This window comes from Catharus ustulatus, chromosome 30 (assembly GCF_009819885.2).
Source record: "Catharus ustulatus isolate bCatUst1 chromosome 30, bCatUst1.pri.v2, whole genome shotgun sequence".
Classification (NCBI taxonomy): Eukaryota; Metazoa; Chordata; class Aves; order Passeriformes; family Turdidae; genus Catharus; species Catharus ustulatus.
In genome coordinates, this window is record NC_046250.1 from 2,100,606 (window position 1) to 2,122,324 (window position 21,719).

The window sequence follows — 21,719 nt, forward strand, 5'->3', positions numbered from 1 at the left end:
GCAAACTCTCCCCAAATCCAGCTGCAAATTCCCAAAAAACCCAGCTGTGAACTCCCAAAATCCGGCTGTAAATCCCCTCAAATGCAGTTGTGAATCCCCCCAAATCTGGCTCCGAACATCTTCAAATCCAGCTGCAAACCCTCCCCCAAAATCCAGCTGTGCACTCCCCAAATCCGGCTGCGAACCCCCCAAATCCAGCTGTGAACCCCCCAAATCCAGCTCCTAACCCCCCAAATCCAGCTGTGAACCCCCCAAATCCAGCAGCAAATCCCCCCAAATCCAGCTGTGCACCCCCAAATCCAGCTGTGCACCCCAAAATCCAGCTGTGCACCCCCAAATCCAGCTGTGCACCCCAAAATCCAGCTGTGCACCCCCAAATCCAGCTGCAAACCCCCCCAAATCCAGCTGTGAACCCCCAAATCCAGCTGTGAATTCCCCAAATCCAGCTGTTACAGGACAGAAAAATGGGAAATTCTCAGAAAAAATGGAATTATTCTCAGAAAAAACGGGAATTCTCAGAAAAAAAAACGGGAATTCTCAGAAAAACAGGTGTCCCCAGAGCCACCTCCCCCGCTGGGGACACCCGGCTGTGTCACTCGGTGTCACCCGAGGTTCGGGGACAAGGGACCCCCCTCAGGGCCCCGGTTGTTTTTTCCGCCGCTGGAATTTGCGGAATTTGTCCTGGATGGCGAGCGCGGCGCGCTCCGTCTCGGGCGCGCTCAGGTCGATGTTGATTTCCTCCGACTCCGACTCCTCCTTCTTGGGGACACCGGCCCTGGCTGGGGGGGACAGCGACAGGGACAGCCTTGGGGACAGCCTGGGGACAGCCTGGGGACAGCCTGGGGACAGCCTGGCACCCCCAGATTCATCCTGCCACCAATCCGGGGACAAGGGACATCCTTGGGGACATCCCTGGGGAGAGCCTGGGGACAGCCTGGGGACAGCCTGGAACCCCCAGATCCATCCTGCCACCAATCCGGGGACAAGGGACAGCCTTGGGGACATCCCTGGGGACAGCCTGGCACCCCCAGAGGAACAAGGGACATCCTTGGGGACACTCAGGGGGACAAGGGACATCCCTGGGGACACTCAGGGGGATAAGGGACATCCTTGGGGACAGGCTGGCACCCCCAGAGAGACAAGGGACATCCTTGGGGACATCCTTGGGGACAGCCTGGCACCCCCAGATTCATCCCGGGGACACTCAGGGGGACAAGGGACATCCTTGGGGACACCCAGGGGCACAAGTGACATCCTTGGGGACACCCTGGCACCCCCAGACTCATCCCGGGGACAATCCGGGGGACAAGGGACAGCCTTGGGGACATCCCTGGGGACATCCCTGGGGACATCCCTGGGGACATCCCTGGGGACAGCCTGGCACCTCCAGACTCACCCTGGGGACAATCTGGGTGGGGCCGGGAGGGGACCGAGGTGACAGAGCGGTGACAGCGGTGACAGCGGTGACAGCGGTGACAGCAGTGACAGCGGTGACAGCGGTGACAGCGGTGACAGCGGTGACAGCGCGGTGACAGAGGTGACAGAGGTGACAGCGGTGACAGAGCGGTGACAGTGGTGACAGAGGTGACAGAGGTGACACAGAGGTGACAGCAGTGACAGCGGTGACAGAGGTGACAGAGGTGACAGAGGTGACAGAGGTGACAGAGGTGACAGCAGTGACAGCGGTGACAGAGGTGACAGAGGTGACAGAGGTGACAGCGGTGACAGCAGTGACAGCGGTGACAGAGGTGACAGAGGTGACAGCGGTGACAGCGGTGACAGCGGTGACAGAGGTGACAGAGGTGACAGCGGTGACAGCGGTGACAGAGGTGACAGAGCGGTGACAGAGGTGACAGCGGTGACAGAGGTGACAGCGGTGACAGAGAGGTGACAGAGGCGACAGAGGCGACAGCGGTGACAGCGGTGACAGCGGTGACAGAGGTGACAGCGGTGACAGAGGTGACAGCAGTGACAGCGGTGACAGAGGTGACAGCGGTGACAGCGGTGACAGAGGTGACAGAGGTGACAGAGGTGACAGAGGTGACAGAGGTGACAGCGGTGACAGAGGTGACAGAGCAGTGACAGCGGTGACAGAGGTGACAGAGGTGACAGCGGTGACAGCGGTGACAGCGGTGACAGCGGTGACAGAGGTGACAGAGCAGTGACAGAGGTGACAGCGGTGACAGAGGTGACAGCGGTGACAGAGCAGTGACAGAGGTGACAGAGGTGACAGAGGTGACAGAGGTGACAGCGGGTCCTCACCTTGCCGCTGCCCCCCGGGGGTCTCCGCCGCCGAGGAGGTGACACGGGGACCGCGCTGGGGACAGAGGGGACCCGGGGGGTGACACAGGGGCTCTGCTGTCCCCAGGGTCCCCTCATTGTCCCCAACCTCCAGCCAGTGTCCCCGTGATGCTCCGGAGTCCCCAGAATGTCCCCAAAGTGTCCCCAAAGTGTCCCCGCGGTGCTCGGGAGTCCCCAAAGTGTCCCCAAAGTGTCCCCAAAGTGTCCCTAAAGTGTCCACGCGGTGCTCGGGGGTCCCCAAAGTGTCCCCAAAGTGTCCCCAAGGTGTCCCGGAGTCCCCAAAGTGTCCCCAAAGTGTCCCCGTGATGTCCCGGAGTCCCCAAAGTGTCCCCGCGGTGCCCCAGAGCCCCCAAAGTGTCCCCAAAGTGTCCCCGTGGTGCCCTGGAGTCCCCAAAGTGTCCCCGCGATGCTCGGAAGTCCCCAAAGTGTCCCTAAAGTGTCCCCGCGGTGCTCCGGAGTCCCCAAAGAGTCCCCAAAGAGTCCCCAAAGTGTCCCCAAAGTGTCCCCAAACTGTCCCTGTGGTGCCCCAGAGTCCCCAAAGTGTCCCCGTGGTGCCCTGGAGTCCCCAAAGTGTCCCCGTGGTGTCCCAGAGTGTCCCCAAAGTGTCCCCAAAGTGTCCCCAAAGTGTCCCTGAGGTGCTCCGGAGTCCCCAAAGTGTCTCCAAAGTGTCCCCGCGGTGCTCCGGAGTCCCCAAAGTGTCCCCGCAGTGTCCCCGCGGTGCTCGGGGGTCCCCGCAGTGTCCCCGCAGTGTCCCCGCGGTGCCCCCTCCCCTCCCCGTTTCCATTCCCCGCCCTGCCCGGGGCTGCAGACCGCGGGGGGAGGGGCAGAGGGCTGTGCCCGGTGTGTCCCGGTCCCTCGGTGTCCCCGCGGTGTCCCCGCGGTGTCCCCACCTGGCTCATGTCGCCGCTGTCGCCGCTGTCACCGCCCGCTCCCGCTCCCGCTCCGGGATCGGCGCCGCCGCCGCTTTTATAGCGCGGGGTTTGATTGACAGCCGGGAACGGCCAATGGGAGAGAGGGGCGGGGCCTCGGGGACACGCCCACCAGTGGGGCGGGGCGATGGACACGGGGGGACAATGGGGACGATGGGGGGGACATTGGGGACAATGGGGGGACACTGGGGACAATGGGGACAATGGGGACAATGGGGGGGCATTGGGACATTGGGGGGGACATTGAGGGGCATTGGGAGACATTGGGGGGGACACAAGGGACATTGGGGGGACACTGGGGACAATGGAGGGATTGCGGACATTGGGGATATGGGGGACATTGCGGGGGGGACAATGGGGACATTGGGGACATGGAGAGACATTGGGGACATGGCGGGGACATTGGGGGACATTGGGACATTGGGACACGAGGGGACAATGGGGACATGAGGGGACATTGAGGAGACATTGGGGGGACATCGGGGGGACACTGGGGACATTGGGGGGACATTGGGGGGACACTGGGGACATTGGGGGGACATTGGGGGGACATTGGGGGACACAGGGGACATTGGGGGACTTGGGATGACAAGGGGACATTGGGGGAACATGGGGACATTGGGGACACTGGGGACACTGAGGACATTGAGGGGGACATTGGGGGGACACTGGGGACATTGGGGCGACACTGGGGACATTGAGGGGGACATTGGGGACATTGGGGGGACATTGAGGGGACATTGGGGGGGACATGAGGGACATTGAGGGGACATGGAAAACATGGGGGACATTTGGGACATGGTGGGTTTGGGGACATTGGGGACATGGGGACATGGGGACATGGGGAAGCTCGGGGACATCAGGGTGACACCTGGGGACAGGGTGACAGCACAGGGTGAATCCCCCGCTGGGGACACCACCAGTGCCACCCCCGGTGACAGGGACCTTCCTGTGGGGACAGCGGGGACAGCGCGGCCACCACCGCGGGGCTCCAGTGCCACCTCAGTGCCGCGGGTGACATCCCGGCTGTCCCCGTGTCCCTGTGCCACTCCTGTCCCCTCCCAGGTGCCACCTGTCCCCTGCTGTCCCCTCCCAGGTGCCACCTGTCCTCTCCGCCCCGCGTCTGTCCCCGCCTGTCGCAGCCTCGCTCAAGTTCAAAGTTCAAACTCCACGGGGCCTTTCCTGGGGACACCGCGACAGCGGAGGGGACAGCAGGGGACACACAGAGACCCTCGGGGACACCGCGACAGCGGAGGGGACACTCGGGGACAGCAGGGGACACACAGAGACCCGCGGGGACACCGCGACACTGGAGGCGACACTCGGGGACACTCGGGGACACGCGGGGACCGGCGGGGACACAGTGGCAATGGAGGTGACACTCAGGGACAGCAGGGGACACGCGGGGACCGGCAGGGACACCACGGCAATGGAGGCGACACTCGGGGACAGGAGGGGACACACAGGCGACACTCGGGGACCCGGTGTCCCCTCGCTGCGTGGGGACAATTCCGCGTCACCGACAGCACCGGGGGACACCGGCTCAGGTACCGCCACTGACGGGGACAGCAGGGGACAGGAGGGGACACACAGAGAATGAAGGGGACACTCGGGGACAGGAGGGGACACTCAGAGAATGCAGGGGACAGGAGGGGACATGTGGGGACAGGAGGGGACACACAGGGACCAGCGGGGACACTCAGAGAATGCAGGGGACACACAGGGAATGCAGGGGACACTCGGGGAATGAAGGGGACACGTGGGGACCGGAGGGGACACTCAGGGAATGCAGGGGACAGGAGGGGACACTCGGGGACAAGCAGGGAGCAGCAGGGACACTCGACGAGCAGAGGGGACACTCGAGGAATGCAGGGGACACTCGGAGACCGGAGGGGACACTCGGGACAGGAGGGGACACTCGGGGACACACAGGGGACCAGCGGGGACACTCGAGGAATGCAGGGGACACTCGAGGAATGAAGGGGACACTCGGGGACACTCAGGGAATGCAGGGGACACTCGGGGACCGGAGGGGACACTCGGGTGACAGCACCGCGGCCGGAGGGGACACTTGGGGACCAACGAGGACACTCAGAGAATGCAGGGGACACTCGGGGACCGGAGGGGACACTCGGGGACCGGAGGGGACACTCGGGTGACAGCACCGCGGCCGGAGGGGACACCGTGGTGGCGGGAGGTGCACGTGGGTGACAGCGCCGCGGGACAGGGTGACAGGAGCCGCTGCCGGCTGTGTCACCCCCCACGCTGTCCCCTTGTCCCCAGCAGTGTCCCCAGCCGTGTCCCCAGCCGTGTCCCTGCCGAGCCCCCGGGACAGCCTTGGGGACACCGAGCCCGACGGGGACAAAGTGTGCGCGGTGTGCGGGGACAGGGCCAGCGGGTACCACTTCCACGTGATGAGCTGCGAGGGCTGCAAGGGCTTCTTCAGGTGGGGACAGCGCGGGGACAAGGGGACAGCGCGGGGACAGCGCGGGGACAGCGCGGGGACAAGGGGACAGCGTGGGGACAGCGCGGGGACAGCGTGGGGACAGAGTGGGGACAGAGTGGGGACAGAGCGGGGACAGAGTGGGGACAGAGTGGGGACAGAGCGGGGACAGCGCGGGGACAGAGCGGGGACAAGGGGACAGAGTGGGGACAGAGTGGGGACAGAGCGGGGACAGCGCGGGGACAAGGGGACAGCGCGGGGACAGAGCGGGGACAGAGCGGGGACAGCGCGGGGACAAGGGGACAGAGAGGGGACAGCGCGGGGACAGCGCGGGGACAGCGCGGGGACAGAGCGGGGACAGAGCGGGGACCGCGCGGGGACAAGGGGACAGAGCGGGGACAGAGCGGGGACAGCGCGGGGACAGCGCGGGGACAAGGGGACACGGCAGGAGGGGACAAGGTGGGTGAGGCTGGGGACAAGGGGACTGCGCGGGATGGGGACAAGGGGACAGGATGGGATGGAGACAAGGGGACACGATGGGATGGGGACAAGGGGACACGGCAGGATGGGGACAAGGGGACAAGGTGGATGAGGTTGGGGACAAGGGGACAGCGCGGGATGGGACAAAGGGACAAAGTAGGATGCGACAAACTGGATGGAAAGGATAGAATGGGATGGGACAAGGGGACAGGGAGTGACAAAACGGAATGGCACAAGGTGACAGAGTGAGGGGACAAGAACGGGATGCGGTGACAGGGAGGGACAGGACACCCGGGGCTGGGACGGGAACGGGTGGCACAGGGGACAAGACGGGACACGCGGTGGCCCTGGGGACACGCGGTGACAGCGGCCGTGTCCCCGCAGGCGCTCTGTCATCAAAGGTGTCCGCTTCACGTGTCCCCTGGCGCGGCGCTGCCCTGTCACCAAGGCCAAGCGGCGACAGTGCCAGGCCTGTCGCCTCCAGAAGTGCCTGGACGTGGGCATGAGGAGGGACAGTGAGTGACACCGGGGACACTGCGGGGGACACCTGGGTGGGACAAAGGGGACACAGAGGGGACAAGGGACACAGGGGAGGGGACAGCACGGACCAGGGCACAGAGGTGGCAGCAGGGGGTGGGGACACCAGGGGAGGGGACAGCGGGGAGGGACATCGCGGGGAGGGGACATCGCGGGGAGGGACATGGCGGGGAGGGACATCGCGGGGTGGGACATCGCGGGGTGGGACATCGCGGGGAGGGGACATCGCGGGGTGGGACATCGCGGGGAGGGGACATCGCGGGGAGGGACGTCGCGGGTGTCCCCGCTCGCTGTCCCCGGGGGTGACAGCGCTGCCGGGGGTGGCAGTGATCATGTCGGAGGAGGCGCTGCGGCGGCGACGGGAGCTGCGGGGACAGCGGGGCCACCAAGGCCACCAAGGCCACCAAGGCCACCAGGGACTGACGGGACAGCAGCAGGAACTGATCGAGCTCCTGATCGGGGCCCACCAGAGAACCTTCGACTCCAGCTTCTCGCAGTTCATGCACTGCTGGGTGAGGGGACACCCCTGTCACTGCGGGGACATCACTTGGGGACATCCCTGTCACTGCGGGGACATCCCTGTCCTTGTGGGGACACTCCTGTGGGGACATCCCTGTCACTGCAGGGACATCACTAGGGCGGTGGGGACATCCCCGTGGGGACATCCCTGTCACTGCAGGGACATCCCTGTCCTTGTGGGGACATCGCTGTCACTGCAGGGACATCCCTGTGGGGACATCCCTGTGGGGCATCCCTGTCACTGTGGGGACACTTCTGTCACTGTGGGGACATCCCTGTCACTGTAGGGACACCCCTGTGGGGACATCCCTGTCACTGTGGGGACATCCCTGTGGGGACATCCCTGTGGGGACATCCCTGTCACTGTGGGGACATTCCTGTCCTGTGGGGACACTCCTGTCCCTTGGGGACACTCCCGTGCCTGTGGGGACACCCCTGTCCTGTGGGGACACTCCTGTCCTGTGGGTGGTAGCCCTGTCACTGCGGGGACATCCCTGTCACAGTGGGGACATCACTTGGGGACATTCCTGGGGCGGTGGGGACATCCCTGTCACTGCAGGGACACCCCTGTGGGGACATCCCTGTCACTTGGGGACACTTCTGTGGGGACACCCCTGTCACTGCAGGGACATCACTTGGGGACATCCCTGTCACTGTGGGGACATCCCTGTGGGGACATCCCCGTGGGGACACCCCTGTCACTGCAGGGACATCCCTGGGGCGGTGGGGACACCCCTGTCACTTGGGGACATCCCTGTGGGGACATCCCTGTCACTGCGGGGACATCCCTGTGGGGACATCCCTGTCACTTGGGGACATCCCTGTCACTGTGGGGACACTCCTGTGGGGACATCCCTGTCCTGTGGGGACACCCCTGTGGGGACATCCCTGTCACTGTGGGGACATCCCTGTCCCTTGGGGACACTCCTATGGGGACATCCCTGTCACTGTAGGGACACCCCTGTGGGGACATCCCTGTCCTTGTGGGGACACCCCTGTCACTTGGGGACATCCCTGGGGCAGTGGGGACATCCCTGTGGGGACATCCCTGTGCCAGTGGGGACATCCCTGTCCCTATGGGTGACACTCCTGTCCCTTCAGGTGACATCCCTGTCCCTGTAGGTGACAATCCCGTCCCTGTAGGTGACACTCCTGTCCCTTCAGGTGACACCCCTGTCCCTTCAGGTGACACCCCTGTCCCTGTAGGTGACATCCCTGTCCCTGTAGGTGACATCCCTGTCCTGTAGGTGACACCCCTGTCCCTGTAGGTGACACTCCCGTCCCTGTAGGTGACATCCCTGTCCTGTAGGTGACACCCCTGTCCCTGTAGGTGACACTCCCGTCCCTGTAGGTGACACCCCTGTCCTGTAGGTGACACCCCTGTCCCTGTAGGTGACATCCCTGTCCTGTAGGTGACACTCCTGTCCCTTCAGGTGACATCCCTGTCCCTGTAGGTGACACCCCTGTCCCTGTAGGTGACATCCCTGTCCTGTAGGTGACACTCCTGTCCCTGTAGGTGACACTCCTGTCCCTGTAGGTGACATCCCTGTCCCTGTAGATGCCCCAGCCCTGTGGGTGTCCTGCATGTCCCCACAGACGCCCTGGTTGTCCCCAAGGGTGACCCTGATGGTCCCAAGGGTGTCCCGAGTGTCCCAGCTGGTCCCCCCAGTGACACAATTGTCCCCAGGTCCCCCTGATTGTCCCCACGATGCCCTGAATGTCCCCCAAAACGTCCTGCCTGTCCCAAAAATGTCCTGCTTGTCCCCACAGCCACCCTGCCTGTCCCCACATGTCCCCACGACGCCCTGGCCGTCCCCACGATGCTCCAACTGTCCCCAAAAATGTCCTGCCTGTCCCCACATGTCCCTATGATGTCCTGACTGTCCCCACGATGCTCCAGCTGTCCCCACGTGTCCCCAGCCTGTCCCCAAACACGCCCTCCTTGTCCCCACAGCCGCCGTGCCCTGTCCCCGCGTGTCCCCAGACTGTCCCCTCGTGTCCCCAGACTGTCCCCAAACACGCCCTCCTTGTCCCCGCAGCCACCCTGCCCTGTCCCCGCGTGTCCCCAGACTGTCCCCAAACACGCCCTCCTTGTCCCCACAGCCACCCTGCCCTGTCCCCGCGTGTCCCCAGCCCGCCGTGCGCCTGCTGGTGCCCGGCTCTCCGGGCTCGGCTGTCCCCTCGGGGCTGTCGCTGTCGCTGTCGCTGTCGCCGCGCGAGGCCGCCCCTCCGGACGTGCTGTCGCTGCTGCCGCAGTTCGCGGACCTGAGCACGTTCATGATCCAGCAGGTGATCAAATTCGCCAAGGAGATCCCGGTGTTCAGGTCAGCGGGGAAGGGACACGGAGGGGACACCGCGAGGTGTCGGTGTCACCTCCCCCCTCCTAACGCGTGGCCGTGTCCCCTCCCTGCGACAGGAGTTTGTCCCTGGACACGCAAATCTCGCTGCTGAAAGGGGCCACGCTGGGGATCTGCCAGATCCGGTTCAACACCGTGTTCAACCCGCGCACCAAGGCCTGGGAGTGCGGGCAGCGCTGCTACACCATCCGCGACGGGGCCCTGGGTACGCCGGGGACACCGGGGACACCGGGGACACTGGGGACACTGGGGACACCGGGGACACCGGGGACACTGGGGACACTGGGGACACTGGGGACACTGGGGACACTGGGGACACCTGGGACACTGGGGACACGCGGGGACACTGGGGACACCTGGGGACACCTGGGGACACTGGGGACACTGGGGACACCTGGGGACACCGGGGACACCTGGGGACACCTGGGACACTGGGGACACTGGGGACACTGGGGACACCTGGGGACACTGGGGACACTGGGGACACCTGGGACACTGGGGACACTGGGGACACTGGGGACACTGGGGACACCTGGGGACACCGGGGACACTGGGGACACCTGGGGACACCTGGGGACACTGGGGACACTGGGGACACCTGGGGACACCGGGGACACCTGGGACACTGGGGACACTGGGGACACTGGGGACACCTGGGGACACTGGGGACACTGGGGACACCGGGGACACTGGGGACACCTGGGACACCTGGGACACCTGGGACACTGGGGACACTGGGGACACCGGGGACACCGGGGACACTGGGGACACCGGGGACACTGGGGACACTGGGGACATTGGGGACACTGGGGACACCGGGGACACTGGGGACACTGGGGACACCGGGGACACCGGGGACACTGGGGACATTGGGGACACCGGGGACATTGGGGACACCGGGGACACTGGGGACACTGGGGACACTGGGAACACTGGGGACACCCGGGGACACTGGGGACACTGGGGACACCTGGGGACACTGGGGACACCGGGGACACTGGGGACACCCGGGGACACTGGGGACACCTGGGGACACTGGGGACACCGGGGACACTGGGGACACTGGGGACACCTGGGGACACTGGGGACACTGGGGACACTGCTTCGGGGGGACAATGTGAGCACAGGAGGGTGGCAGGACAGAGAGCAGGGGGCGGGGTTGTCACGGCACGACGAAGGGACACGAGCCAGATGTGACCAGGTGTGGCCAGGTGTGACCAGATGTGATCAGATGTGACCAGGGGTGACCACGGTGTGGCCAGGTGTGACCAGGGGTGTCCAGGTGTGACCAGATGTGTCCAGGTGTGGTCAGGTGTGACCAGATGTGACCAGGTGTGACCAGGGGTGACCAGGTGTGGCCAGGTGTGGCCAGATGTGACCAGGTGTGACCAGGTGTGATCAGATGTGATCAGATGTGACCAGGTGTGGCCAGGTGTGACCAGGGGGTGACCAGGAGTGGCCAGATGTGACCAGGTGTGATCAGATGTGATCAGATGTGACCAGATGTGGCCAGGTGTGACCAGGTGTGGCCAGGGGTGACCAGGTGTGACCAGGGGTGACCAGGTGTGGCCAGATGTGACCAGGGATGACCAGGGGTGGCCAGATGTGACCAGGTGTGATCAGATGTGATCAGATGTGACCAGGTGTGTCCAGATGTGACCAGGGGTGGCCAGGTGTGACCAGGTGTGGCCAGGGGTGACCAGGTGTGACCAGATGTGACCAGGTGTGACCAGGGGTGACCAGGTGTGGCCAGGTGTGGCCAGGTGTGACCACGGTGTGGCCAGGTGTGACCAGGTGTGACCAGGTGTGACCAGGTGTGACCAGGTGTGGCCAGGTGTGATCAGGTGTGTCCAGGTGTGACCAGGTGTGTCCAGGTGTGGCCAGGTGTGACCAGATGTGGCCAGGTGTGACCAGGTGTGACCAGGTGTGATCAGGTGTGACCAGGTGTGACCAGGGGGTGACCAGGTGTGGCCAGATGTGACCAGGTGTGATCAGATGTGATCAGATGTGACCAGGTGTGTCCAGATGTGACCAGGGGTGGCCAGGTGTGACCAGGTGTGGCCAGGGGTGACCAGGTGTGACCAGGTGTGACCAGGTGTGACCAGGGGTGACCAGGTGTGGCCAGGTGTGACCAGGTGTGGCCAGGTGTGGCCAGGTGTGACCAGATGTGGCCAGGTGTGACCAGGGATGACCAGGTGTGACCAGATGTGGCCAGGTGTGTCCAGGTGTGACCAGGTGTGGCCAGGTGTGTCCAGGTGTGACCAGGTGTGGCCAGGTGTGACCAGGTGTGGCCAGGTGTGATCAGGTGTGTCCAGGTGTGACCAGGTGTGTCCAGGTGTGGCCAGGTGTGACCAGATGTGGCCAGGTGTGACCAGGGATGACCAGGTGTGACCAGATGTGGCCAGGTGTGTCCAGGTGTGACCAGGTGTGGCCAGGTGTGTCCAGGTGTGACCAGGTGTGGTCAGGGGGTGACCAGGTGTGACCAGGTGTGGCCAGGGGGTGACCAGGTGTGGCCAGGGGGTGACCAGGTGTGACCAGGGGTGTCCAGGGGTGACCAGGTGTGACCAGGTGTGACCAGGTGTGACCAGGTGTGGCCACGGTGACACCTGAGCTGCCTTGGGGACAGTTGTGGCCACCAGGGCATTGTCCCCTGCTGAGGTCACACCTCGGGGGTTGTGTCCAGTTCGGGTCACTCGGGTTAGGAAGGGACTGGAGGGGATGGAGGGGGTGGGAAAATGAAAATTTGGATATTTTGGGGCTCCCCCCACCCCAATTTGGATATTTTGGGGTTCCCCCGACCCTAATTTGGATATTTTGGGGCTCCCCCGACCCTAACTCGGATATTTTGGGGCTCCCCTTACCCTAATTCGGATATTTTGGGGCTCCCCCCACCCTAATTCGGATATTTTGGGGCTCCCCTGACCCTAATTCGGATATTTTGGGGCTCCCCTTACCCTAATTTGGATATTTTGGTGCTCCCCCCACCCTAATTCAGATATTTTGGTGCTCCCCCCACCCTAATTCGGATATTTTGGGGCTCTCCCGACAATAATTTGGATATTTTGGTGCTCCCCTCACCCTCATTTGGATATTTTGGTGCTCCCCCGACCCTAACTCGGATATTTTGGGGCTCCCCCGCCCCTAATTCGGATATTTTGGTGCTCCCCCCACCCCAATTTGGATATTTTGGGGCTCCCCCGACCCTAATTCGGATATTTTGGTGCTCCCCTTACCCTAATTCGGATATTTTGGGGCTCCCCTTACCCTAATTCGGATATTTTGGAGTTCCCCCCACCCTAATTCGGATATTTTGGGGCTCCCCTTACCCTAATTCGGATATTTTGGAGCTCCCCTTACCCTAATTCGGATATTTCGGAGCTCCCCCGACCCTAACTCGGATATTTTGGGGCCCCCCCCGACCCTAATTCCGATATTTTGGGGTCCCCCAGCCGGTTTCCAGCAGGTTTACCTCGAGCCTCTGCTCAAATTCCACGAGAGCCTGCGGCGCCTGCGGCTGCACGAGGCCGAGTACGCGCTGCTCCAAGCCATGCTGCTCTTCTCCCCAGGTGAGCCACCCCCGGGGAGGGGACACGGGGACATCCCCCTGTCCCCAAAGCCCCGCTGATGTCACCTCCCACCCTTCCCAGACCACGCTGGCATCGCCCAGCGCGACATCATCGATGGGTTCCAGGAGGAGGTGGCGGTGACGCTCAAGAGTTACATCGACCACCAGCACCCCCCCGGGGAGGGCAGGTGAGTGCCACGCGGTGTCCCCAAGGCGCTGGGGATGTCACCACGCCCTGCTGTCCCTCTGTCCCCGCCCTGCAGGTTGCTGTACGCCAAGCTGCTGCTGCTGCTGACGGAGCTGCAGACGCTCAAGGTGGAGAACACGCGGCAGATCCTGCACATCCAGGACCTGTCGGCGATGACGCCGCTGCTCTCCGAGATCATCAGCTGAGGGTGGCTGCTGGTGGCACCCTCGTGTCGCCTCAGTGTCACCCCCGCCCTCTCCGGGTCACGGCTGGGCACAGAGTAAAGCTCCTTTATTCAGCCGGGCTCTGCCGGGTGTGTCACCAAAGGGAAACTGAGGCACGGCTGCTGTGGTGCTGGGGACGACGGGGACATCGGGGACCCCTTGTGGCAGCTGCCATCCCTAGGAGGTGACAATGGGGACAACAGGGACACCCAGCCCCGTGTCAGCCATCCCCAGAGGTGGCACTGGGGACAATGGGGACCCCTTGTGGCAGCTATCCCCAGGGGTGACACTGGGGACATCAGGGACCCCTTGTGGCAGCTGCCATCCCCAGGAGGTGACACTGGGGACAACAGGGACCCCCTGTGGCAGCTGCCATCCCCAGAGGGTGACAATGGGGACAATGGGGACCCCTGTGGCAGCAGCCACCCCCAGGAGGTGACACACTGGGGACAATGGGGACCCCTTGTGGCAGCAGCCATCCCTAGGAGGTGGCACTGGGGACCCTCAGCCCCATGTCAGCCATCCCCAGAGGGTGACAATGGGGACATCAGGTACCCCCAGCCCCCCATGGTGGCACTGTCACTCGCTGTCCCCAGCCCCCCATGGTGGCACTGTGACTCTCTGTCCCCAGCCCTCTGTGTCCCTGTGGCCCCTGCACGGCCTGGTGGCTCCCTGAGCAGGACAGTGCCCCGCTGTCCCCGCTGTCCCCAGTGTCCCCAGTGTCCCCTCAGCCCACGGTGACGCTGAAGCCGCAGTGGAATCGATTCCTCCAGTGGTTGAGGAAGGCGCCCAGGGCCAGCGTGACGGGCAGGGGGGGCAACTTCTTCTCCAGGACCCCCCCCACGCTCCAGTTACTGTCCAGGAGCCCTGGGGGGGACAGGAGGGACAGCTGAGTGCCACCTGCAGGTGACATTTGGGCACAGAAGCCACCAGGAGCCCGGCCCACCTCTGAAGACCACGTTGGCTCGGGGCAGGTTGAGCTGGTAGCCGAAGGCAAAGGTGGTCTCCTGCAGCCGGGTGTTGGCCTCCAGCTCCACCCCCACCTGCACCTGGAGGGGACAGCGCTGTCACAAGGGGTGTGGTGACACCGGGGGACACCTTGGGGACAGCAGGGGACACCCACCTGCTCGTTGGCCCGGTGGTAGTAGCTGGCGTGAGCCCCGCCGTAGCCCACGTTGAGCGTCGTCACCCAGTTCGGGGCTGCAACACAGAGCCAGCGCCGAGGTGACACCGCTGGCACGTCCCCAAGGTGTCCCCAAAGCGTCCCCGAGGTGTCCCTACCCGAATATTTGCCGGCCAGCGTGAGGATGGCCCCCTCCTCGCCGGGGCGCCGGTGGTAGACGAGCTCCCCGCCCAGCACCAGGCGGGCGGTGACGCTCTGCAGGAAATGCGCCACCACGATCACTGCGGGGACAGCGAGGTGACATCAGCGGGGTGGCCTCAGCAGCGTCCCCACCAGGCCACCACCGCGGGGTTGTGGCTCACCGGAGCCGCCCAGCAGGTCGGGGTTGCCCAGCGTGAGCGTGGCCGTGCAGTCGTCGCCGCGGTACTCGCCGTCGAACTGCCACGTCACGAACTTGGCCTGGTGCGTCTGGGGACAGGGGACAGCGGTGGCACCGCGGGGGTGGCACCACGAGGTGGCACCACGGGGGTGGCAGGCGTGGGGCTCACCTGGAACACGGCCTTGGCGCGGAGGCGCTCGCCCAGCAGGTGCAGGGCCTGAGCGTTGAGGCTGCCGGCGCTGTCCATGTCCCCGAGCAGCGTGGGGAACACCTGGGGACACGCGGCGTGGGCGAGGGGACACGCGGGGCACGGCCACCGCCGGGCCACCGCGGCTCTGCAGGGCCACCACGGGGCCACCGCGGCTCTGCAGGGCCACCCCGGGGCCACCACGGCTCTGCAGGGCCACCCCCAGGCCACCGCGGCTCTGCAGGGCCACCGCAGCGGCCACGGGGACGGTGAGGCCGCCGGTGTGGCCTGAGGTCAGCGGTGACCCCGAGGACATCGATGACCCCCAGGTCACCTGGGGCCACCCCTTACCCAAGGGCCACCGATGACCTCATGGCCACCAGTGGCCTCAGGGCCACCAATGATCCCAGGGTCACATGGGACCACCCCTCACCCCAAGGCCACCCATGACCCCAAGGCCACCAATGGCCCCAAGGCCACCAATGACCCCAGGGTCACCTGAGGCCACCCCTCACCCCATGGCCACCAATGGTCACATGGTCACCTGAGGCCATCCTTCATCCCAGGGTCACCAATGACCCCAGGGCCACCTGGGGCCACCCATGACCTCAAGGCCACCAATGACCCCAAGGCCACCAATGATCCCAAGGCCACCTGGGACCACTCATAATCTCATGGCCACCAATGGCCATTGACCACCACTGACCACACTGGGCCACCGATGACCCCAAGGTCACCTGGGACCACCCATGACCTCAAGGCCACCAATGACCCCAGGGTCATCTGGGGCCACCCTTTATCCCAGGGCCACCAATGACCCCGGGGCCACCAATGACCCTGGGATCACCTGAGACCACCCCTCAACCCATGGCCACCAATGACCCCAAGGCCAACAATGACCCCAGGGTCACCTGGGACCACCCATGACCTCAAGGCCACCAATGACCCCGGGGTCACCTGGGGCCACCCCTCACCTCACGGCCACCAATGGCCCCAGGGCCACCAATGACCCCGCTGTCACATGGGGCCACCAATGACCTCATGGCCACCAACGACCCCAGGGCCACCTGGGACCACCCATGACCTCATGGCCACCAATGGCCCTGGGGTCATCTGGGACCACCCATGACCCCAAGGCCACCAATGACCCCATGGTCACCTATGACCTCATGGCCACCAATAACCCCAGGGCCACCTGGGACCACTCATGACCTCAAAGCCACTGATGACCCCGGGGTCATCTGGGACCACCCCTCACCCCAGGGTCACCCACGTCCCTGAAGCCACCAGGGTCACCAATGACCTGAGGCCACCCACCACCCCGGGGTCACCTTGGACCACCCCTCACCCCGGGACCATCAATGTCCCCAAGGCCACCAATGACCACTCAGAGGCCACCAATGACCACAGGGCCACCCTGAGGCCACCTGGGCTCACAGATGACCACAAGGACCCCGGTGGCCTCAGAGTGACCGTGAGATTCCACAACAGGTGACAACACCTGAGGCCACCCCCAGCCCGGTGCCACCCGCGGTGTCACCTCGGTGGGCCCGAGCTGGCGGTCCCCCACGTAGGTGGCGTTGAAGCGATAGCCGGAGGGGCCCAGGGTGCTCATGTGCACCGTGTGTGTCACCTGTGGGGACACCAGGGGTCAGCGTGGGGGGGGACACACGGCCCCACCTCATGTCCCCACGTGTCCCCTCCCCGACCTGGAAGTGGCTGCTCAGGGTCTTGGTGACGATCAGCTTCACCCCCTCCATCTGCGGCGGGAACACCTCTGGGGGGACACGGCTGTCACCCGCCTGGGGACACGGCTGTCACCCCCCAGACACGGCTGTCACCCCCTGGGGACACGGCAGTCACCCCCCTGGGGCACCCAGAGAGCCCCAGACACGACTGTCACCTCCCTGGGGACACGGTTGTCACCCCCCTGAGGGACCCAGAGACCCCCTTTTGGGGACAGCACTGACACCCTCGGGCCAATCCCCCAGGGGACACAGTTGCCACCCCTGTTGTCCCCTCACGACCCCACTGTCACCTCACAGCCCCTCACGATCCCGCTGTCCCCTCAGCCCTGCTGTCCCCTCACGACCCCGCTGTCCCCTCACAGCCCCTCACGACCCCACTGTCCCCTCAGTCCCGCTGTCCCCTCACAGCCCCTCACGACCCCGCTGTCCCCTCAGCCCCGCTGTCCCCTCAGCCCCGCTGTCCCCGCTCCCCACCTTTGCAGAGCCGGTGCAGCTCATCGAAGCTGCCGGGGTTGCCGCGGGGCTCGGCCCGGCGCGGAGCGCGGCCCTCGGCGTTGCCCATGGCCCCTACGGGCCCCCGCCGGCCGCCGCCATCGCGGGCGGCGCCGCCCGGAGCGCCTTCAGGGGGCGCGCCGCCGCCATCTTGGCCGCGGGCAACGCGCGCCTCCCATTGGCTGAGCGGGGAGGGCGGGGCCGCGCCGGAATGCGGCCCCTCCGGACCCCGCGCACCTGAGCACAAACGTTCCGAGGCGGGAGCGTTCCGGGCCACGCTCCTGTCGCGTGCGTGTCCCCAAATCCGCGCTGTCCCCTCTGTCCTGTGACGTCCATGTCCCTCCCAGCCCTTCCAGCATCCCTGGACTCCGTGTTCCCTCCTGTGTCATCCCCTCCACCCCCCGCTCCGTGTCCCCTCCTGCGTGTCCCATGTCACCCTCCCATATCTGGACTGTCCTGGCTCTGTCCCCAAACTCCCTTCGTGTCCCTTCATGTCCCCTCATGTCCCATGTTGTCCCCTCCCCCACATCCCTGTCCCCACCTGTGTTCCCCTCCATCTCCCCATCTCCTCAGCCCACTGTCCCCTCCCCGCGCCACCTGAGGCCACCCCCTCCTTGTCTCCCGGGCTGTCCCCATGTCCCCCATCCCCACAGGTGACCGGGGGGACTCCGACCTTTTGTCGCCAGCGCCACTTTGCCCTTTGCCCGAGTGTCCCCAACGCTGGCCCCAGCCCGGGGTGTCCCCACTGTCCCCCCACCGTCGGGCAGTGACAAAACAGGCGACAACCTTTGCCCCGCGGGGCCCCCCGGCCCCAATCCCGCTGCCACCGTCCCCTTGGGGACACGGGGACAGGCCCGGGAGGGGACACTGCCCCTCGGCCCCGCGGTGTTTGCCCGGGGAGGGGCGGGGGCTGCGGGGGGATAAAAACGGGGTGGGGTGGGGGAGAGCCCAAAGCTGCAGCGGCACCTGGGCAGGTGAGTGGGGACGGGGACAGGGATGGGGACAGGGACAGGGGATGGGGACAGGGATTGGGGGCAGGGATTGGGGTGAGGGGTCAGGATTGGGGTGTGGGGTCGGGGTTGAGGGCAGGGATTGGGATTGGGGTTGACATTGGGGTGTGGGGCCAGGGATTGGGGTGTGGGATCAGGATTGGGATTGGGGTGTGGGGTCGGGATTGGGGTGTGGGGCTGAGATTCCATTTTGGGGTCAGGATTGGGGTGAGGGGCAAGGATTGGGTTTTGGGGTCTGGGATTGGGGTGTAGGGCTGGGATTGGGGACAGGGATTGGGATCGACATTGGGGTGTGGGGTCAGGATTGGATTGGGGCTGGGATTGGGATGTGGGGCTGGGATTGGGATGTGGGGTCAGGATTGGGGTGTGGGGTCAGGATTGGGGTGTGGGGTGTGGGGCAGGGATGGGATTTGGGATTGGGGTGTGGGGCAGGGCTTGGGGTATGGGGTCAGGACGGGGGTGTGGGGTCAGGATTGGGATTGGGATGTGGGGCAGGGATTGGGATTGGGTATGGGGTCAGGATTGGGGTGAGGGGCAGGGTTTGGGGTCTGGGATTGGGGTATGGGGTATGGGGCAGGGATTGGGTTTTGGGGTCGAGATAGGGGTGCAGAATCAGGATTGGGATTGGGGTGAGGGGCAGGGATTGTTGTTTGCGGTCGGGATTGGGGTGTGGGGTTGGGATGGGGGGCAGGGATTGGGCTTTGGGGTCTGGGACTGGGGTATGGGGTCAGGACGGGGGTGTGGGGTCAGGATTGGGATTGGGATGTGGGGCAGGGATTGGGATTGGGTTTGGGGTCAGGATTGGGGTGAGGGGCAGGGTTTGGGGTCTGGGATTGGGTTTTGGGGTCGAGATAGGGGTGCAGAATCAGGATTGGGATTGGGGTGAGGGGCAGGGATTGTTGTTTGGGGTCAGGATTGGGATGTGGGGCCGGGATTGGGGTTGGGGTATGGGGTCGAGATTGGGGTGTGGAGCAGGGATTGGGGTGTGGGATCAGGATTGGGGTGTGGGGTCGGGATAGGGGTGCAGAATCAGGATTGGGATTGGGGTGTGGGGCAGGGATTGGGGTTGGGATATGGGGTCGAGATTGGGGTGTGCAGCAAGGATTGGGATTGGGTTTTGGGGTCTGGGATTGGGGTGTGGGGCCGGGATTGGGATTGGGTTTGGGGTCAGGATTGGGATTGGGATGTGGGGTCAGGATTGGGTTTGGGGTCAGGATTGGGATTGGGATGGGGTTGTGGGGCGGGAATTGGCTGGGACGAAGCCATGGGGCAGAAACAGGACGGCACTTTGGGGACAGAAATGCCACCAAATCCTCCCCCAAACCCCACCCCGGTGCCCACCCCACAGCCATGAAGATCCCGGTAGCCACCCTGCTGCTCCTGCTCGCCACCGCCCGCCTCGGGGCCGCGCTGGTCCGGCGGGACGTGGCCAGCGAGGGCTCGGAGCCCGCGGCCACCGAGGATTTCCTCACTCGCCAATTCCAGAGCTTCTCCGACTTCGTCACCCGCGAGCTGCCGCAGAAATTCCGGGCGGAGGAGCTGAAGAGCCAGGCCGAGTATGGGGGGGTTTGGGAGCCCCTCCCTGCCCGGGACCCCTCCCCAAATCCCGCTGACCCCCCCCCGTCCTGCAGGCAATATCTGGACCGGGCTAACAAACAGCTGGAACCGCTGGCCCGGGAGCTGCAGAACAACGTGCTGGGGTTCTTCTCGTCCCTGCTGCGGCTGGGCAAGGAGGAGGGGCAGCGGGAGAGCCCCTGAGAGTCCTGGGATGGATCCTAAATAACCCTGAGAGCCTCGGGATGGATCCTAAATAACCCTGAGACCCCCGGGATGGACCCCAAAATAAACCTGAGACCCCACATGGACCCCAAAATAACCCTGAGAGTCCCGAGATGGACCCCAAATAATCCTGAGAGTCCCGGGATGGACCCCAAAATAAACCTGAGAGTCCCGGGATGGACCCCAAATAACCCTGAGACCCCTGGGATGGACCCCAAAAAACCCTGAGAGCCCCGGGATGGACCCCAAACAGCCCTGAGACCCCACATGGACCCCAAATACAACCCTGAGACCCCACATGGACCCCAAAATAACCCTGAGACCCCCGGGATGGACCCCAAACAGCCCTGAGACCCCACATGGACCCCAAAATAACCCTGAGAGCCCCGGGATGGACCCAAAAATAAACCTGAGAGCCCACATGGACCCCAAAATAACCCTGAGAACCCACATGGACCCCAAAATAACCCTGAGACCCTCGGGATGGACCCCAAATAATCCTGAGAGTCCTGGGATGGACCCCAAAATAAACCTGAGACCCTCGGGATGGACCCCAAATAACCCTGAGAGTCCTGAGATGGACCCCAAATAACCCTGAGAGTCCTGGGATGGACCCAAAAATAAACCTGAGACCCCACATGGACCCCAAAATAAACCTGAGAGCCTCGGGATGGACCCCAAATAACCCTGAGAGTCCTGGGATGGACCCCAAAATAACCCTGAGAGCCCCGGGATGGACCCCAAAATAACCCTGAGAGTCCACATGGACCCCAAAATAAACCTGAGAGTCCCGGGATGGACCCCAAAATAACCCTGAGATCCCACATGGACCCCAAAATAAACCTGAGACCCCTGGGATGGACCCCAAAATAACCCTGAGAGTCCCGGGATGGACCCCAAAATAACCCTGAGACCCTCGGGATAGACCCCAAATAACCCTGAGAGTCCTGAGAAGGACCCCAAAATAAACCTGAGACCCCCGGGATGGACCCCAAAATAAACCTGAGAGCCCACATGGACCCCAAAATAATCCTGAGAGTCCTGGGATGGACCCCAAAATAACCCTGAGAGTCCTGGGATGGACCCCAAAATAAACCTGAGACCCCCGGGATGGACCCCAAAACAACTCTGAGACCCTCCACTCTGGACCCCAGTCTAGCCCTGAGCCCCTCACAGACCCCAAATAAAGCCCTGAACCCATCACAGACCCCAAATAAAGCCCTGAGCCCATCACAGACCCCAAATAAAACCCTGAGCCCCCCAATGTGTCCTTGTACTGGGGAGGGCAGGGGGTCCTGGAGCTGAGGGGGTGTCAGTGGGATTGGGGGGGGGTCCCTGGGCCCATCGGGGGGTACCTGTTACTTTTCTTGGGGGGATTCTGATGCTGTGGGGGAGGGGTCACTGGTTGTGTCAAGAGGTTCCTGGTCCTGTTGGGGGGTCCCTGTTGCTTTAGGGGGGG

The 21,719-nt window shown here is 64.3% G+C and overlaps 2 protein-coding genes and 1 long non-coding RNA gene across 5 annotated transcripts; 1 reads left to right on the top strand and 2 right to left on the bottom strand.

The window, feature by feature from the left end:
• Nucleotides 1-737: 737 nt before the first annotated feature.
• Nucleotides 738-3,217, bottom strand: LOC117008915. Its single transcript, XR_004420397.1, has 3 exons — nucleotides 3,192-3,217; nucleotides 2,263-2,317; nucleotides 738-817 (listed from the first exon to the last, which is right to left on the bottom strand). It is a non-coding gene; the product is annotated as an uncharacterized LOC117008915 (long non-coding RNA).
• Nucleotides 3,218-4,659: 1,442 nt separating this feature from the next.
• On the top strand, nucleotides 4,660-13,543 carry NR1I3 (nuclear receptor subfamily 1 group I member 3). The gene is made up of 9 exons (XM_033082595.2): nucleotides 4,660-4,777; nucleotides 5,514-5,676; nucleotides 6,538-6,668; nucleotides 7,018-7,202; nucleotides 9,313-9,533; nucleotides 9,626-9,771; nucleotides 13,016-13,132; nucleotides 13,214-13,319; nucleotides 13,395-13,543. The coding sequence occupies exons 1-9, from the start codon at nucleotides 4,660-4,662 to the stop codon at nucleotides 13,522-13,524; spliced, it is 1,317 nt and encodes a 438-aa protein (XP_032938486.1). The 3' UTR covers nucleotides 13,525-13,543.
• Nucleotides 13,544-13,592: 49 nt separating this feature from the next.
• Nucleotides 13,593-17,557, bottom strand: TOMM40L (translocase of outer mitochondrial membrane 40 like). Of its 3 annotated transcripts, none has more exons than XM_033083039.2 (9): nucleotides 17,454-17,557; nucleotides 16,941-17,008; nucleotides 16,772-16,864; nucleotides 15,214-15,315; nucleotides 15,028-15,133; nucleotides 14,824-14,946; nucleotides 14,666-14,742; nucleotides 14,489-14,591; nucleotides 13,593-14,409 (listed from the first exon to the last, which is right to left on the bottom strand). In XM_033083039.2, exons 1-9 carry the CDS (start codon nucleotides 17,539-17,541, stop codon nucleotides 14,270-14,272), a joined length of 900 nt encoding a protein of 299 aa, XP_032938930.1. In that variant the 5' UTR covers nucleotides 17,542-17,557; the 3' UTR covers nucleotides 13,593-14,269. The 3 variants fall into 3 exon arrangements, with proteins under 3 accessions (XP_032938930.1, XP_032938932.1, XP_032938931.1); XM_033083041.2 differs by having other exon boundaries at nucleotides 16,941-17,033; nucleotides 17,454-17,550; XM_033083040.2 differs by having other exon boundaries at nucleotides 16,941-17,045; nucleotides 17,454-17,549.
• Between the last annotated feature and the right edge of the window lie 4,162 nt (nucleotides 17,558-21,719).

Excerpts from the sequence above, each read along its gene's own strand:
- NR1I3 (XM_033082595.2), top strand. The coding sequence starts at position 4,660 with ATGGAGGCGACACTCGGGGACAGGAGGGGACACACAGGCGACACTCGG. Across the intron at positions 6,669-7,017 it reads CGTGGGCATGAGGAGGGACA|TGATCATGTCGGAGGAGGCG; the intron begins GTGAGTGACACC and ends CGGGGGTGGCAG. Across the intron at positions 7,203-9,312 it reads CGCAGTTCATGCACTGCTGG|CCACCCTGCCCTGTCCCCGC; the intron begins GTGAGGGGACAC and ends TTGTCCCCACAG.
- TOMM40L (XM_033083039.2), bottom strand. The coding sequence starts at position 17,541 with ATGGGCAACGCCGAGGGCCGCGCTCCGCGCCGGGCCGAGCCCCGCGGC. Across the intron at positions 15,134-15,213 it reads GCGCCAAGGCCGTGTTCCAG|ACGCACCAGGCCAAGTTCGT; the intron begins GTGAGCCCCACG and ends CCCTGTCCCCAG. Across the intron at positions 14,592-14,665 it reads ACCACCGGGCCAACGAGCAG|GTGCAGGTGGGGGTGGAGCT; the intron begins GTGGGTGTCCCC and ends TGTCCCCTCCAG.